Source organism: Triticum aestivum, chromosome 2D, assembly GCF_018294505.1.
Source record: "Triticum aestivum cultivar Chinese Spring chromosome 2D, IWGSC CS RefSeq v2.1, whole genome shotgun sequence".
NCBI classification, from domain to species: domain Eukaryota; kingdom Viridiplantae; phylum Streptophyta; class Magnoliopsida; order Poales; family Poaceae; genus Triticum; species Triticum aestivum.
This window is the reverse complement of record NC_057799.1, coordinates 29,963,550-29,977,129: the sequence shown is the minus strand read 5'-3', so window position 1 is coordinate 29,977,129 and position 13,580 is coordinate 29,963,550. Positions and strand designations below refer to the sequence as shown.

General features: G+C 42.9%; 2 protein-coding genes across 7 annotated transcripts; both read left to right on the top strand.

The window, feature by feature from the left end:
• The first annotated feature begins 1,362 nt into the window (after positions 1-1,362).
• Positions 1,363-5,938, top strand: LOC123051281 (probable LRR receptor-like serine/threonine-protein kinase At3g47570). 5 transcript variants are annotated; one of them, XM_044474121.1, is made up of 4 exons: positions 1,364-1,741; positions 2,618-2,778; positions 4,567-5,244; positions 5,328-5,938. In XM_044474121.1, exons 1-4 carry the CDS (start codon positions 1,737-1,739, stop codon positions 5,687-5,689), a joined length of 1,206 nt encoding a protein of 401 aa, XP_044330056.1. In that variant the 5' UTR covers positions 1,364-1,736; the 3' UTR covers positions 5,690-5,938. The 5 variants fall into 5 exon arrangements, with proteins under 5 accessions (XP_044330054.1, XP_044330053.1, XP_044330056.1 ...); XM_044474119.1 differs by having other exon boundaries at positions 1,363-1,741; positions 2,618-5,244; XM_044474118.1 differs by having other exon boundaries at positions 1,363-1,741; positions 1,842-5,244.
• A 1,224-nt stretch (positions 5,939-7,162) lies between these two features.
• On the top strand, positions 7,163-12,147 carry LOC123051276 (probable LRR receptor-like serine/threonine-protein kinase At3g47570). Of its 2 annotated transcripts, none has more exons than XM_044474113.1 (3): positions 7,163-7,499; positions 7,639-11,506; positions 11,613-12,147. In XM_044474113.1, the coding sequence occupies exons 2-3, from the start codon at positions 8,677-8,679 to the stop codon at positions 11,963-11,965; spliced, it is 3,183 nt and encodes a 1,060-aa protein (XP_044330048.1). In that variant the 5' UTR covers positions 7,163-7,499; positions 7,639-8,676; the 3' UTR covers positions 11,966-12,147. The 2 variants fall into 2 exon arrangements, with proteins under 2 accessions (XP_044330048.1, XP_044330049.1); XM_044474114.1 differs by having other exon boundaries at positions 7,591-11,506.
• The last annotated feature ends 1,433 nt before the right edge of the window (positions 12,148-13,580 follow it).

Below are 13,580 nucleotides of genomic sequence, written 5' to 3'. Positions count from 1 at the left end.
ATTATTAGTTTGTTTTAATAAATGACTTTTTTGGTGTGGATTTTTTGGGACATAGGTCTCGATTTAGCAAAAAATATTTTAAAAAAAGTGAAAGATGTTAACAAACTATGAAACTTTTTGGCGGGAAGCATAATACTCACGTTTTAAGTTTCAAGACAAAATGAGTCATGTCGTATTCTGAGCAAAAAAAAAAAAGCACAGCTACAAAAACAATGAATAGCAGCTTTTATATAGTACTCCCTTCATTCCAAAATGTAGTGCATATTTTGGTTTATAAAAGTCAAACGTGTATATGTTTGACCAAGTTTAAGGAAAAATTATCAACGTCCATAATACAAAATAAGTATAATTAGATTCATCCTGAAGTGTAATTTTATATTCTATTTATTTATTATTTTAGATGCTTAGTTGAACAATATGTGTTTGACTTCGAAAAATCAAATATTATGGAATGGGTGGAATATTGATTTTGTTGTATTTTGCTCGGAATATGGCATTACTCATTTTGTTCTAAAGCTTTAAACATGAGTACTATGCTAGACCATGTATGCTGCCAAAATGTTTCAAATATACTAAACTATTTAGAAGAAAATAAATCAGTTCCTCTTATTTACTCCCCTAACCCTAGGCGGCAAGGACAAACTCTCACATCTAGACTTCACTGGCGAGCCTGTGAATTCGCCTCCCCACTACATGCTGCCTCTGGCGGCCGGTGACTGGGAGGGGAATCCCGGTGCCTCTGCTCTGGTTAGTAATTTAGGTTATGGTTCTTTAATCCTTGCAGGCGTGGCGCTCGGGCGAATGACGGTGCTTCTTCTTCGAGTTTGTCTTCCGGGTTTTGATCCTCCTCGAATTCATCTGGTCGTAGTCGACGGAGCTCAGGTGTAGATTCCTGTCGTCTGCTTGGGCCAGTGAGGTTAGGATCTCTCCTCATATGGTGATATTTGATGTTAGATCTATGCAGTGGGTTCAACTGCGACAAACTACGGCTCTAGGATGCTGGTTCATAGGCACGGACATGAAGACTTCCCGACTGTCATCGACAAGGTCAAGCCGGCTCCAGTAGGAAAGCGGCGACAACGACACGTTGATGGCTCGTTCTGGTGGCAGTAGTGGTTGTTCGGGGATATGGGAATCTGGATGTATTTTTTATTGTTTTGAGATGCTTTGTATTTCCGTTGAACTTTTATAACAGATCTGAGTTTTTTTTTCAAAGAAAGTGAGAATTGTAGCAAATATTATAATCTAATATGATCGATTTACTTCATCTTTTTCATTTCTGGCTCTGGTAGTTGCTGAAATGTTTCTTCAGAGAAAAAGTAGACCGAAATGTGACGGCACAGTAATCTCGAATGTGCTCTCTCAGCCGTTGGATCTTCGTGCTCGGACTCCGGTACCCGTCTACCCGACGGTGTGATGCTCCGAGCCTTCGGCGACTCCGCCGCGCCCGCTTGCCTTCTCCCCGGCCGCCGCCGGCATCGAAGGCCTCCGGTAGTTCCTCGCCGCCTCGACGCGCGGCCGACACCTCCCGAGCCCGTGCGGCTCGGTGACGACGCCACCACTTGCCGTCCCCGCGCGAGCATCGCCTAGGGTTTTCTCCTTCCGGATGCGCAGCGCGCGGCTCGGCGGATTCGCTCTCGCCCACGGCCTCCTCCGCCTCGCACCTCGGAGAGTCAAATCCCAGCAGCCATTTCCTTGGCAGACCAGCCCTGGCGTGGAAGACGAGTGAGCCCTGTATGCGGTAAGTCCTGCAGCTAGATTCCCAATTTTCCGTGCTAAATTGGATGAAGTGCAGTTACCTACAAATCTTCCATTGTCCCATCCTGCGTAATCCCATTCAGATTCAGCTGGTTACGAAGCATGTTTGTGCAGCACGAAATTGCAATTCTGAATCAGTTTGCGCTCTGAAGAAATGTCTAATGAGTGGTTCAGGCTTTTGTTTATGTGTTCTGGGTGGATGCTACCAAGTATGACGACTCCAGCATCGTGTCACCTCTTGGTTTGTTCCTCATATGTGTGCTCTGCAGCTTACAATCACGGTATGAGCCAGGACTAGTCTTACAGCATCCTTGTGTCGCTGCCAAAATAATTGTCACTTTTCCTCTTCCAATTTATATATATTTTGCTTACTGCAATTCTACTGGTCACAGTCCATAACTCAGCCTGCACACGTTTTTTCTTGCAAAAGTCTTTGTTCCACTCTTCTACTTATCCCTTGCATCACGTTTTCTTGCAAAAGTCTGAGTGAGACAACCGCCAATCCTGTACCAAGTCAAGTCAACTTAGTCAAACATAACTTCTGGCAGACAAATCGTTCAAAAGAGCTAATCTTACACACAAGATCGTCCAGGCTCCAACCAAAGCAGCAAGCACTCCCAAGTTCTTGTAGTTCTTGGTTCCTCCACTTCCTGTAAACTCTAGATATCATGTTCTCAATCTTATCTCCACTCTGTATTTTGCTAATCCTTCCCCTCTTCATCACCACACCAATAGCAGCAGCACAAGCAAACGTATCTGAGATCGACCGCCAGGCCCTCCTTTGCTTTAAGTCCGGCATCAACTCTTATGCCCATGGCACACTAGACTCATGGAGCAATGACTCGCTAAACTTTTGCAGATGGAGAGGGGTCAGCTGCAGCACAACGTTTCCACCCCGGGTGGTCTCTCTTAACCTCAGCTCTGTGCAACTCAGTGGGCAATTATCTGGATGCCTAGGCAACTTGGCTCTTCTATCGTGGATGAACCTTGCCGATAATCATCTGTCAGGAACCATCCCAGGTGAGTTGGGTAAGCTTCCAAACCTCCATACACTGAATCTTGCCGGCAACAGTCTTCAAGGTAACATCCCTATTTCCTTAGGCGCTAGCAGTTCTCTTAGCTATATCAATCTTGCAAACAACACGCTTACCGGTGGTATCCCTCTCTCATTGGCCAGTAGCTCCACACTCAGCACACTTATACTGTCACGTAATAGCCTGTCTGGAGAGATCCCTTCTACTTTGTTTGATAACTCATCTGAGCTTACTATGGTTGATCTCCGGATGAATTCTTTCACTGGTGCCATCCCACCTTTCCATGAAGCCACAGCTCTCAGATTTCTTTGCCTGACAGGAAACTTCCTCTCTGGAAGCATACCTCCTTCAATAGGAAATATTTCTTCCCTCGCTTCTATATTGCTCGGCCAAAATATGTTATCAGGATTAATTCCAGAGACTTTGAGTCACATTACTAAACTGTTTGAGCTTGATCTAAGTTTCAACAGTTTATCAGGGAGTGTCCCGTTGTCTCTTTACAACATGACATCACTCAAGTACTTTAGCGTAGGCAGCAATGCCCTTGTTGGACAGATACCATCTCACATTGGTTACTCACTACCAAACCTCCAGTCCCTAATCCTGGGAAGCAACAGGCTGGAGGGCCTGATCCCTACTTCAATAGCTAACATGTTAAATCTTCAGGTACTTGATCTTTCAAACAACTCATTACATGGCTCTGTGCCATCTCTTGGTTCGTTGGCAAACTTGCGTCAGTTAATTTTAGGGAAGAACTTGCTAGAAGCATATGACTGGTCATTTCTTACATCTCTGGCAAGTTGCACCCAGCTGACAAAATTGTCCTTGGAAGGGAATGCTCTAAAAGGCAGCTTACCTATTGCAGTTGTTAATCTTTCCACAACGCTAGGAGATTTATCGCTTGCATCAAACCAAATTTCAGGCTCCATACCTGCTGAGATTAGCAATCTTGTTAATCTCACTTCGCTTAGAATGGAAAGCAATTTTCTTTCTGGAAGCATACCTTCTACCATTGGGAAGCTGCAATACCTATATATCCTAAATCTATCAAACAACAAATTATCAGGTCTGATCCCTCCCTCGGTTGGTGACATTACTCAACTAGGCAAGCTTTATCTTAGTGATAACAAGTTGACCGGTAACATACCTGGTAGTTTAGGTCAGTGCAAGGGACTTCTTGAACTAAATTTGTCTCGAAACAACCTAGATGGGTCAATACCAGTCGAACTCTTTGCTAACCCTCCATTCTCCCTCGGTCTGGACTTCTCACACAACAATCTCACTGGGGAACTGCCACTGGAACTTGGTACAGTTGGTACTGGTGCTGGTCCAACATCTCTTCACATGGAAGGAAACAAGTTATATGGACAAATTCCAGCAAGATGGCAGTTAGTATCAACCGTGCAGATTAATCTTTCTCACAATGACTTATCCGGTGCCGTGCCTGAATTCTTTGAGCACCTTCATATGCTGGAGCAACTTGATCTATCTTACAACAACTTGGAAGGAGCTGTTCCTACAAGTGGGATCTTTGAGAATTCTACCGCAGTACTTTTGGATGATAACAAGGGACTCTGTTCGAATTCCTCCAGGCTGGCATTACCAATTTGTCCTGGCATCTCAGCTTCAGCAAATAAAACAAAGCATCATATGTCCTCGCTGGCAACCTTGCTGCTAATTGTAATACCACCACTTACTATTGCTTTCCTAGTCTTGCTATGGTTTCTACCCACTCTTTGGAAGAGAGCGGTATTCTTATTTTTCCAATTGGCAGTTGTGTCCAAGAAGATGTTTCGTTTTGTTACCCATCACAAGAGAAGAGAAGTGCATACAGCTCCGCGCAACGATGAGAAGAAGCTGAAGAGGGTGTCATATCAGGACATTCTTAAAGCTACCAACTGGTTTTCTTCGCTACATACTATTAGCTCAACCTCTACTGGGTCAGTTTATGTTGGTAGGTTCAAGTCCGACAGGAGATTGGTTGCCATCAAAGTGTTCAACTTGAGTGAACCTAGTGGAAGTGATAGTTACTTTATTGAGTGTGAAGTGCTACGAAACACCCGCCATAGAAATATAATGTGTCCTGTGACCGTATGCTCGACACTTGATTCACAAAATCACGAGTTCAAAGCGCTGATATTCAAGTTCATGGTTAACGGCAGCCTTGACAGATGGTTACATTCTGAGCAACACAATGGAATCCCAGGCAGAGTGCTAAACTTTGGCCAGAGGATATGCATAGCGGCAGATGTGGCTTCTGCTCTTGATTATGTCCACAACCAACTGACGCCTCCTCTGATCCATTGTGATTTGAAGCCAGCGAACATCCTTTTGGACGATGACATGACCGCGCGGCTCAGTGATTTCGGCTCAGCAAAGTTTTTGTCGCCCGATATGTTTATTCCTGAAAGCCTGGATGATGTTGGAGGAACAGTTGGATACATGGCACCTGGTGAGTTTAGCTTTTCCATTTCCACTTAATTATACTTTGTCTTTAATGTATGTGCATTATTCTAAAGCATTGCTTCTTCGCAGAGTACGGGACTGGTTACGAGATCTCCGTAGGAGCTGATGCATATAGTTTTGGAGTGCTTCTGCTGGAGTTGCTTACCGGAAAACGACCAACCGATGATATGTTTGTTGATGGGCTTACCCTTCCCATTTTCTCTGAATCCATGTTCCCTGAAAGAGTCGCAGAGATTCTAGATCCTCGTATGGGACATGAGGAGCATCAAGTGTGTGCAGAAGTATGGACGCAGAGATATATTGTCCCCCTGATTGCTCTTGGATTGTCATGTACCGTGGAATCTCCGAAGGACAGACCTGGAATGAAAGATGTTTGTGCAAAACTTTCTGCTATAAGAGATGCTTTTCTGGAACACCGTGATGACGATTGATGAATATTTCTGCTCTGTTAGAGCACGCTGATTCTTTATTATTAAGAATGTAGTAACAAGTAAAGTTCATTCTTCACAGTACCTTGTCTATTTGACAAACTGGAAGAAACTTTGAGGCTTGAGCACATAGATATGATTTGCAGTGGGCAATAATTGGCTACAAAAAGAATCAACTGTTCTTTGTTGTATATTTGTTGAATTATTTTTATTTTGACCTTGAGCTGTGTGTATGGCGAAATTCTTTTACTAGTTAATTTTGTAAAGGGTACTGTATATATGAATGTGTTTTCCTCCCATAAAATCTTATGCCCAGCTTAATAAAGCAAAGCATTATTTTTAGGTCAACTTTTGGTCCATGAAAAAAATGAGACAAAGTTGACAATCAATTTTCAAAACCAGATCAATTTGGCCCCTTGCCTATACCTGCCTCAAAGAGGTTTGTTTGATGAAGTGTTGCTGTATTAGTAATGAAACCGAAAGCTATAAAAAAAGAGAAAATAGGAATTATGGGAAAAAGAAAAAATGTATTTTGAAATGGGAACTTCCATTTTCAAAAATCACGAAAGATTGCAAAAAATGTGATAAAATATTTGATAAACCGAAAAGAAAGGGAGACAAGAAAGGACAGACCGAAAAGAAAGTTATACTAAATCAGCGACAACTAATATGAAACGGATGGAGTAAAAAAGATTAGACGTGTTTTTGAAGAATCGGGAAACATGATGTCTTTTACGAATGCTCCTAGATAAAGATTTGTGGAGTTCCGTACATGAAAAATCACCTTTTTTTTCATGCTCCAAACCACCTCATAGTCTCTCTTCTTCAAAGAAAGAATTCATGTGACGTACTCCCTCCATCCGGAAATACTTGTCAGAGAAATGCATAAAAATGAATGTATTTAGAACTAAAATACATCTAGATACATCCAATCCTCCGACGAGTATTTCCGGACGGAGGGAGTACTTATAAGAAGGTTAACAACAACAATAATTTTAGGACACCGATAACTACCGAACGTCAGGTACGTGCACATGGCAAAATGAATGTTTTTTGTGGCAATTTATACTTGTTGAGGATAACAAGTTTAGTGGGAAAGCATGGCAAATTCGCCTTGGTTTTTATTTATTTGTACTTGTCATAATTGCCATCCTCGCGTCAGTAAAATTGTCATGAAAACGTTCATTTTGCCATGTGCAGGTACTTATCATTTCCGTAAATTATACTCCCTCTATTCACAAATATAAAGTCTTTTACTAACTTTTTTCTCGGAATTGAATCTGTATAGCCACGTTTTAATGTGTTTGTTCACTCATTTTAGTCCGTATATACTGAACGGAGGGAGTAGAAAAAAAATAAAGAGTCAACATGGTATTTTTCTTGTTTAATGATAAGATTTTTTTGCTTTTCTTTTATACTAATAATTTTTATAAATAAACTGGAGTAAGTAGATATCTACGAAAATGACCACTTTACCCCTCCCATCTTCCTCCCCAATCCTCTCCTCTCCTCTCCTCTCTGGTCACCGGCTCCGTCAGCCCGCTCGGCGCTCGGGGATGAGAAGCAGCCGCGCGAAGGAGAAACTCCCACCCGGTGTCCCTTGACGCAATCGCCCGGTGCCCACCGGCGCCGCGTGCCTCCCGCCGCGCGGAAGGCGCAGGCCAGGAGGAGGTACCCGCACGGCGGGACAGGGCCGGCCGAGGTGGCACCACGGCAGATGCAGTGTGAGGAGCAGCGTCTCGAGCCCCGGCCGGCCGGACGTCGGCGTCCCCAAGCCCATGGGCCACATCCTCGGCATGTTCCCCTACCCCAGGTACGTAATACTGTACCTGCATCTCTCATTCTGTCCACACGAAATTTGTGCTCCAATTCGTTCGACTTGACTGCGAACCTGCGTACTGCAGCGGTGGCTACGTGATACTGTAATTTGCGATTGTCCTTGTTGCTGTTAGGATGCTGGGAGATGGTGCACACAATTCGTTGGCAGCGTTATGGATTTGAGATGAAGAAGAAGGGGGAGAGGTGATGATGGCAATGCCTGCCTTCAGTAAACTACTGTGTACCTAACACCTAGTACAATTCAATCAGGTATCATCATGTGGAGAGGAATGTTTGGAACATTTCATTTTGGCAGCCATCTCTTTTGAATCCATCAGGTAGTTCGTGTGGAGCAAGTTCGATGATGTGGATAGCTGGATCCTGACTGCAAAATGTTGTGGACCAATAATTGATTTTCCTGCGGCGCGACAAAGATGGACGGAGAAGTCTCTGGCTTGCCCCGTTTCTTCTCCTTGATGACTGAATTGTCACTTTGCAGAATCAAGCAAAAACTCTGCTTGGGCTTTACAATAGGATACTTCCTGAACCACAGAGCCAACTATATGCAAATATTTATTCTGTGTTACTTGATGGTGGCAAAGAAGTAATGGTAACTGATGCTCCCCTTTTCTACTATTCATCCCAGTCGATATTTCCATTATTGTGTGGATTTTGGGTTGCAGAAGCTGTAGGTTGTATATTTCTACTTTGACAGACTGGTTCAAGCACACATTTTTTTTCATCCACATAAACCTCTCACAAGTTCCTTCTGTGCTCAGGCCTTTTTCAGTCATAAATAAGTGGCACTGAAGTCAAGAAGAAGTTTCAACTCCCCTATTCCTCTAATAGGATACTTCCTGAACCACAGAGCCAACCGTAGCAATGTGCCGTATACAAATTTTGGTTACTTTTCTACTATTCAGCTCACCAAATATTTCCATGGATGGGTGGATTTGGGAGAATAATATTTGTTCCTTGATAGGTTTATGCACACGTTTTCTTTACCCACATAACCCTCTTGCAAATTCTTTTTCTGCCCAGGCTATTTTTCAATCATCCGGGCGCTCAAGTCAAAGTATAGAAATTTCAACTCCCCTACCCTTCCACATATATCTAAGCACACACACAAACATATTTTAATAAGCACACTCCATTAGGACAAGAAGAGAGACATGGCTCCTCAAGTTTTTCGCACCCAACCTCTGATTCCTCCGTCCTACCAATCACTCTTCCTTCTTTGCACCATCCTCATATTTCTATCCTCCAACACAATAATATTCTCATCAGCGCAGGCTACCAACAAAACAGAAGATGATCGGCAAGCCCTTCTCTGCTTCAAAGCTGGCATCTCCAAGGACCCTGCCGGTGTTCTTGGATCATGGAGCAATGACTCGCTTAACTTCTGCAGCTGGCGAGGGGTCAACTGCAGCACCACCCTCCCGATCCGTGTCGTGTCCCTCCAATTCAGGTCTGCGCAGCTCACAGGAACACTATCCAGTTGCACAGCTGCCCTTACTTCTCTAGTTCAGTTGAACCTTTGGAACAATAAGTTATCTGGAAGCGTACCTGAAGAGATAGGTGAGCTTCGGAGCCTCCAAACCCTGATGCTTGCTGCCAACAGGCTTTCAGGTAACATCCCTCTGTCATTAGGTACAGCTGCATCTCTTAGATATGTCAACCTTGCAAACAATTCTCTTAGTGGAGCTATCCCTGATTCCTTAGCAAATAGTTCGTCACTCAGTGAGATAATCCTCTCACGTAATAACATATCTGGGGTTATCCCAGCTAATTTGTTCAACTCATCCAAACTTGTTGCTGTTGACCTCCGGTCGAATGCTCTCTCCGGGGCTATCCCACATTTCCAAAAGATGTCAGCTCTGCAGTTTCTCGATCTTACGGGGAATTCACTTTCTGGTACCATACCAGCATCTTTAGGAAATGCTTCATCCTTGCGTTCACTCCTGCTAGCACAAAACAAGTTAGCACGATCAATTCCGGAAACTGTCGGTCAAATTCCAAATCTAAAAAGGGTAGATCTAAGTAATAACATGTTCTCGGGGTATGTCCCAGCCACACTGTACAATGCGTCATCACTCACATTCTTTCGCCTAGGCAGCAATAGATTTACTGGACAGCTACCTTCTGACATTGGCCACTCACTTCCAAACCTCGAAACATTAGCAATGGGACTCAACGGATTTCGTGGATCAGTCCCAGATTCCCTGACCAACATGTCAAAGCTCCGAGTGCTTGATCTTTCAAGCAACTCGCTGACTGGCGTGGTGCCATCTCTAGGATCCTTGGCAAACTTGAGTGTACTGCTTCTAGGAGATAATAAACTCGAAGCTGATGACTGGGCCTTTCTTACCTCTCTGACCAATTGCACCCAGTTGTTAATATTATCAGCAGATGGAAATATCCTGAATGGAAGTTTGCCAAAAGCAGTAGGCAAACTTTCAACAAAGCTTCAGCGGTTAAGCTTTGGAAGAAACCAAATTTCTGGAGACATACCAGCTGAGACAGGGAAGCTTGTAAGTCTCACTCTGCTTGACATGGGCCAGAACATGCTCTCTGGACCAATTCCCCTGACAGTTTGGAACTTGAGAAACTTGGTTGTCCTAAAACTTTCCATGAATAGGTTGTCAGGTCAGATTCCATCAACAGTTGGTAACCTTGTTCAACTCAGCCAGCTTCATCTTGATGATAATGAATTGTCTGGAAACATACCAGCAAATATAGGACAATGCAACAGGCTGCTTATGCTAAACATGTCAGTTAACCACCTTGATGGATCCATACCAAGAGAACTCTTCAGTATTTCCTCCCTTTCATTGGGCTTGGACTTGTCAAACAACAACCTGACTGGGCCAATACCATGGGAAGTTAGTAACCTGATCAATCTTGGCCTCCTTAATGTTTCCAACAACAAATTATCTGGTAGCCTTCCTTCTGAACTTGGCCTGTGTGTTCAACTGCTATCCCTTCAGATCAAAAGCAACATGCTTAATGGGAGCATTCCCGAGTATTTCAGCAAACTGAAGGTCATACAGCAGATAGATCTGTCCGAGAACAATTTAACTGGTCAAGTTCCACAGTATTTTGTGAACTTCAGCAGCTTAAATTATATTAATATATCATACAACAAATTTGAAGGGCCAATCCCGACTGGTGGCATATTTCGAAATTCAGCTGTAGTATTCCTGCAAGGCAACACAGGCTTATGTGAAACAGCTGCTGCCATATTTGGATTGCACATTTGCCCAACCTCCTCAGCAACAAGAAGGAAGATCAACACACGCCTGCTGCTTATAGTAGCTCCACCAATTACTATTGCCGTGTTCTCATTATTATGTGTTGTTGTCACTATTATGAAGGGAACTAAAGCTCAACCATCTGAAAGCTTCAAGGAGACAATGAGGAGGGTGTCATATGGAGACATCCTTAAAGCCACCAATTGGTTCTCTCTGGTCAACCGGATCAGTTCAAGTCATACAGCATCCGTCTACATTGGCCGGTTTGAGTTCGAGACAGATCTAGTGGCCATCAAAGTATTCCATCTTAGTGAGCAAGGTTCAAGAAATAGCTTTTTCACCGAGTGCGAAGTGCTAAAACACACCCGCCACCGCAACCTGGTTCAAGCTATCACCCTGTGCTCCACTGTAGATTCCGAGGGTGAAGAATTCAAGGCCATAGTATATGAGTTCATGGCAAATGGTAGCCTGGACATGTGGATACACCCAAGGGTCGGCAGCTCAAGGAGGCTGCTGAGCTTGGGCCAGCGGATACGTATTGCTGCTGACGTGGCTTCCGCTCTGGACTATATGCACAACCAGCTGACACCTCCTTTGATCCACTGCGATTTGAAGCCAAGCAATGTGCTGCTGGACTACGATATGACCTCGCGCATTTGTGACTTCGGGTCTGCCCAGTTCCTCTCTTCAAGTATTGGCAGACCAGAAGGCTTTATTGGTGTAGGAGGAACAATCGGATATATCGCTCCTGGTAAGTTGCACTTCTCTTTTCTTTGAGACACTACCAAGTTTGATTCTGATCTGTCTTTGTTTTGTTAGTTCCACAAGTATTTATGCGCATTGCTCCTGTTTTACAGAATATGGGATGGGATGCAAAGTCTCGACAGGCGGCGATGTTTACGGTTTTGGGGTGCTGCTGCTGGAGATGCTCACGGCAAGGCGGCCGACGGACGTGCTATGTGGCAACGCCCTCAGCCTCCACAAGTATGTCGATCGAGCCTTCCCTGAGAGGATCGCTGAGGTTATAGATCCCCACATGCCATCCGAGGAGGATGAGGCGGCTGCTTCTGTACGTATGCAGAACTACATTATACCTTTGGTCAGTATTGGCCTGATGTGTACCATGGAATCGCCGAAAGATAGACCAGGAATGCATGATGTCTGTGCTAAAATTGTTGCCATAAAAGAGGCATTTGTTGAGACCTTGTGATCATGGCAACTAATGGGTTGGGCAGTAGCTGTTAAAGATTATGTATACATAATTACATATTCAGAAGTACAGTACAGTGACTACACTACTGTAATGCTTATATACAAAATTACAGGTAGCTGTACCACTTGTAGAACAATTCCAACATTTTTTTGTATGTATCTGGTAAATGTGCACCACTATGCTATGGGCCCGCCAAAATAAGCGGTGTAAATCTTTCTCTTTTATCTAAGATTGAAGTGATATTTTTTTAGAATTTGGGAGGGAGCGTCGAAGCTCTTTTAAAACTTTGTTTCACTGAAACAACATAGGTGTGATTTTTGAGATGTTACTAGTTACATATTTCTGAGACAAGTGTTATCGATTTGATTCTTCCTTCGGAGCCATGAATGTCAAATACTGAAGGACGCTCAACTTTCAAACTGGATAATTTAGACCCTAACCTGGCTCAAAGCTGTTTGATGGACGACGCGTTAGCAGTAAAAAAAGCAATAAATAATAGATAAACCTAGGAAATATGAACAATAGAAATCTGTTCAAAAGGACTATTTATTTTAGAAAACAATGAAGTAGTGGGGGTTAAACAAAAAGTTGATTAGTTGAAGATAAAATACTGCAAAAAACAAAAAGAATAGGCAACATAAAGAGGAACGTTTAGAAATGTTTATGAAGAATCGAGAAACATGATGTTCATGAATGCTCATACATGATTTTTGAAGTTCTGGACATGTTTTTGAAGTTCCCAAAAAATAGTTGTAAGAAAACCACAGAGAAAATGAGGAAATATCAAGGAAAAAAAGGAAAACGTGTTTTGAAATGAGCAATATTATTTCAGCTCTGTTGTAGATACGGTATTTAAGGAAAAAGTAGTTTTCTAACTAGTAGAGTGCATCCTGTATTTAACAAAAGAAACTTTGAGCACATTGAAAATATCAACCATGTTTTTTATATATTGACGTGTATACATAACGAAATTGTTGCATACTAATTAATTTGTAAATGTTAGCATATACTCCCTCCGTCCCAAAATTCTTGTAAAGGTGTTTCTTCCACGAAATAACATGTTTAGTTTACCAATAAACTTCTTCCATTTGTTGCCAATTATTATTTAAACATGTCTTAGCCCTTGTACAATGCAGAGTGCTTAGGGAGGTGATTGTGCAAAAAAAAAAACTTAAGGAGATGCTTAGAGAAATAAAACAACTTTTTTCTTAAGCATTGGTGCTTGTCTGTAGATGACATGTCCTTAATTAGGGATCCTTTTATCGAGATAAGCACCAGTATTTAAGAAAAACTTAATTTGTTTTATTACGCACCTCTCTAAGCAATCTGCATTTAGTGGTGGAAGGATTTACTGAGGGGCAAATAGAGATTTTTTTTTAGGGGCCAAATACTCCATTTCTCTTTAATTTATGCCATTCCAAAGCAGTGTTTCTTCACAAAATATCCATGGGCGGGGGAGCCGGCCCTTGCAGCACAACGCATAGCTCCGCCAGTGTCTGCATCGTATATGGTCTTAGCAGCCTGATGGCCAATATTATGAGGAGGTTCCTTAATGGTGCATCCCGTATTAGTAGTTGATATTAAAGCAAAGCATGATATGCATATGAAATGT

What these genes read in the sequence shown, in the direction of transcription:
- LOC123051276 (XM_044474113.1), top strand. Translation starts at nt 8,677, where the DNA reads ATGGCTCCTCAAGTTTTTCGCACCCAACCTCTGATTCCTCCGTCCTAC. An exon ending in AATCGGATATATCGCTCCTG is followed by an intron (nt 11,507 to 11,612) that starts GTAAGTTGCACT and finishes CCTGTTTTACAG; the next exon opens with AATATGGGATGGGATGCAAA.
- LOC123051281 (XM_044474118.1), top strand. Translation starts at nt 2,427, where the DNA reads ATGTTCTCAATCTTATCTCCACTCTGTATTTTGCTAATCCTTCCCCTC. An exon ending in AGTTGGATACATGGCACCTG is followed by an intron (nt 5,245 to 5,327) that starts GTGAGTTTAGCT and finishes GCTTCTTCGCAG; the next exon opens with AGTACGGGACTGGTTACGAG.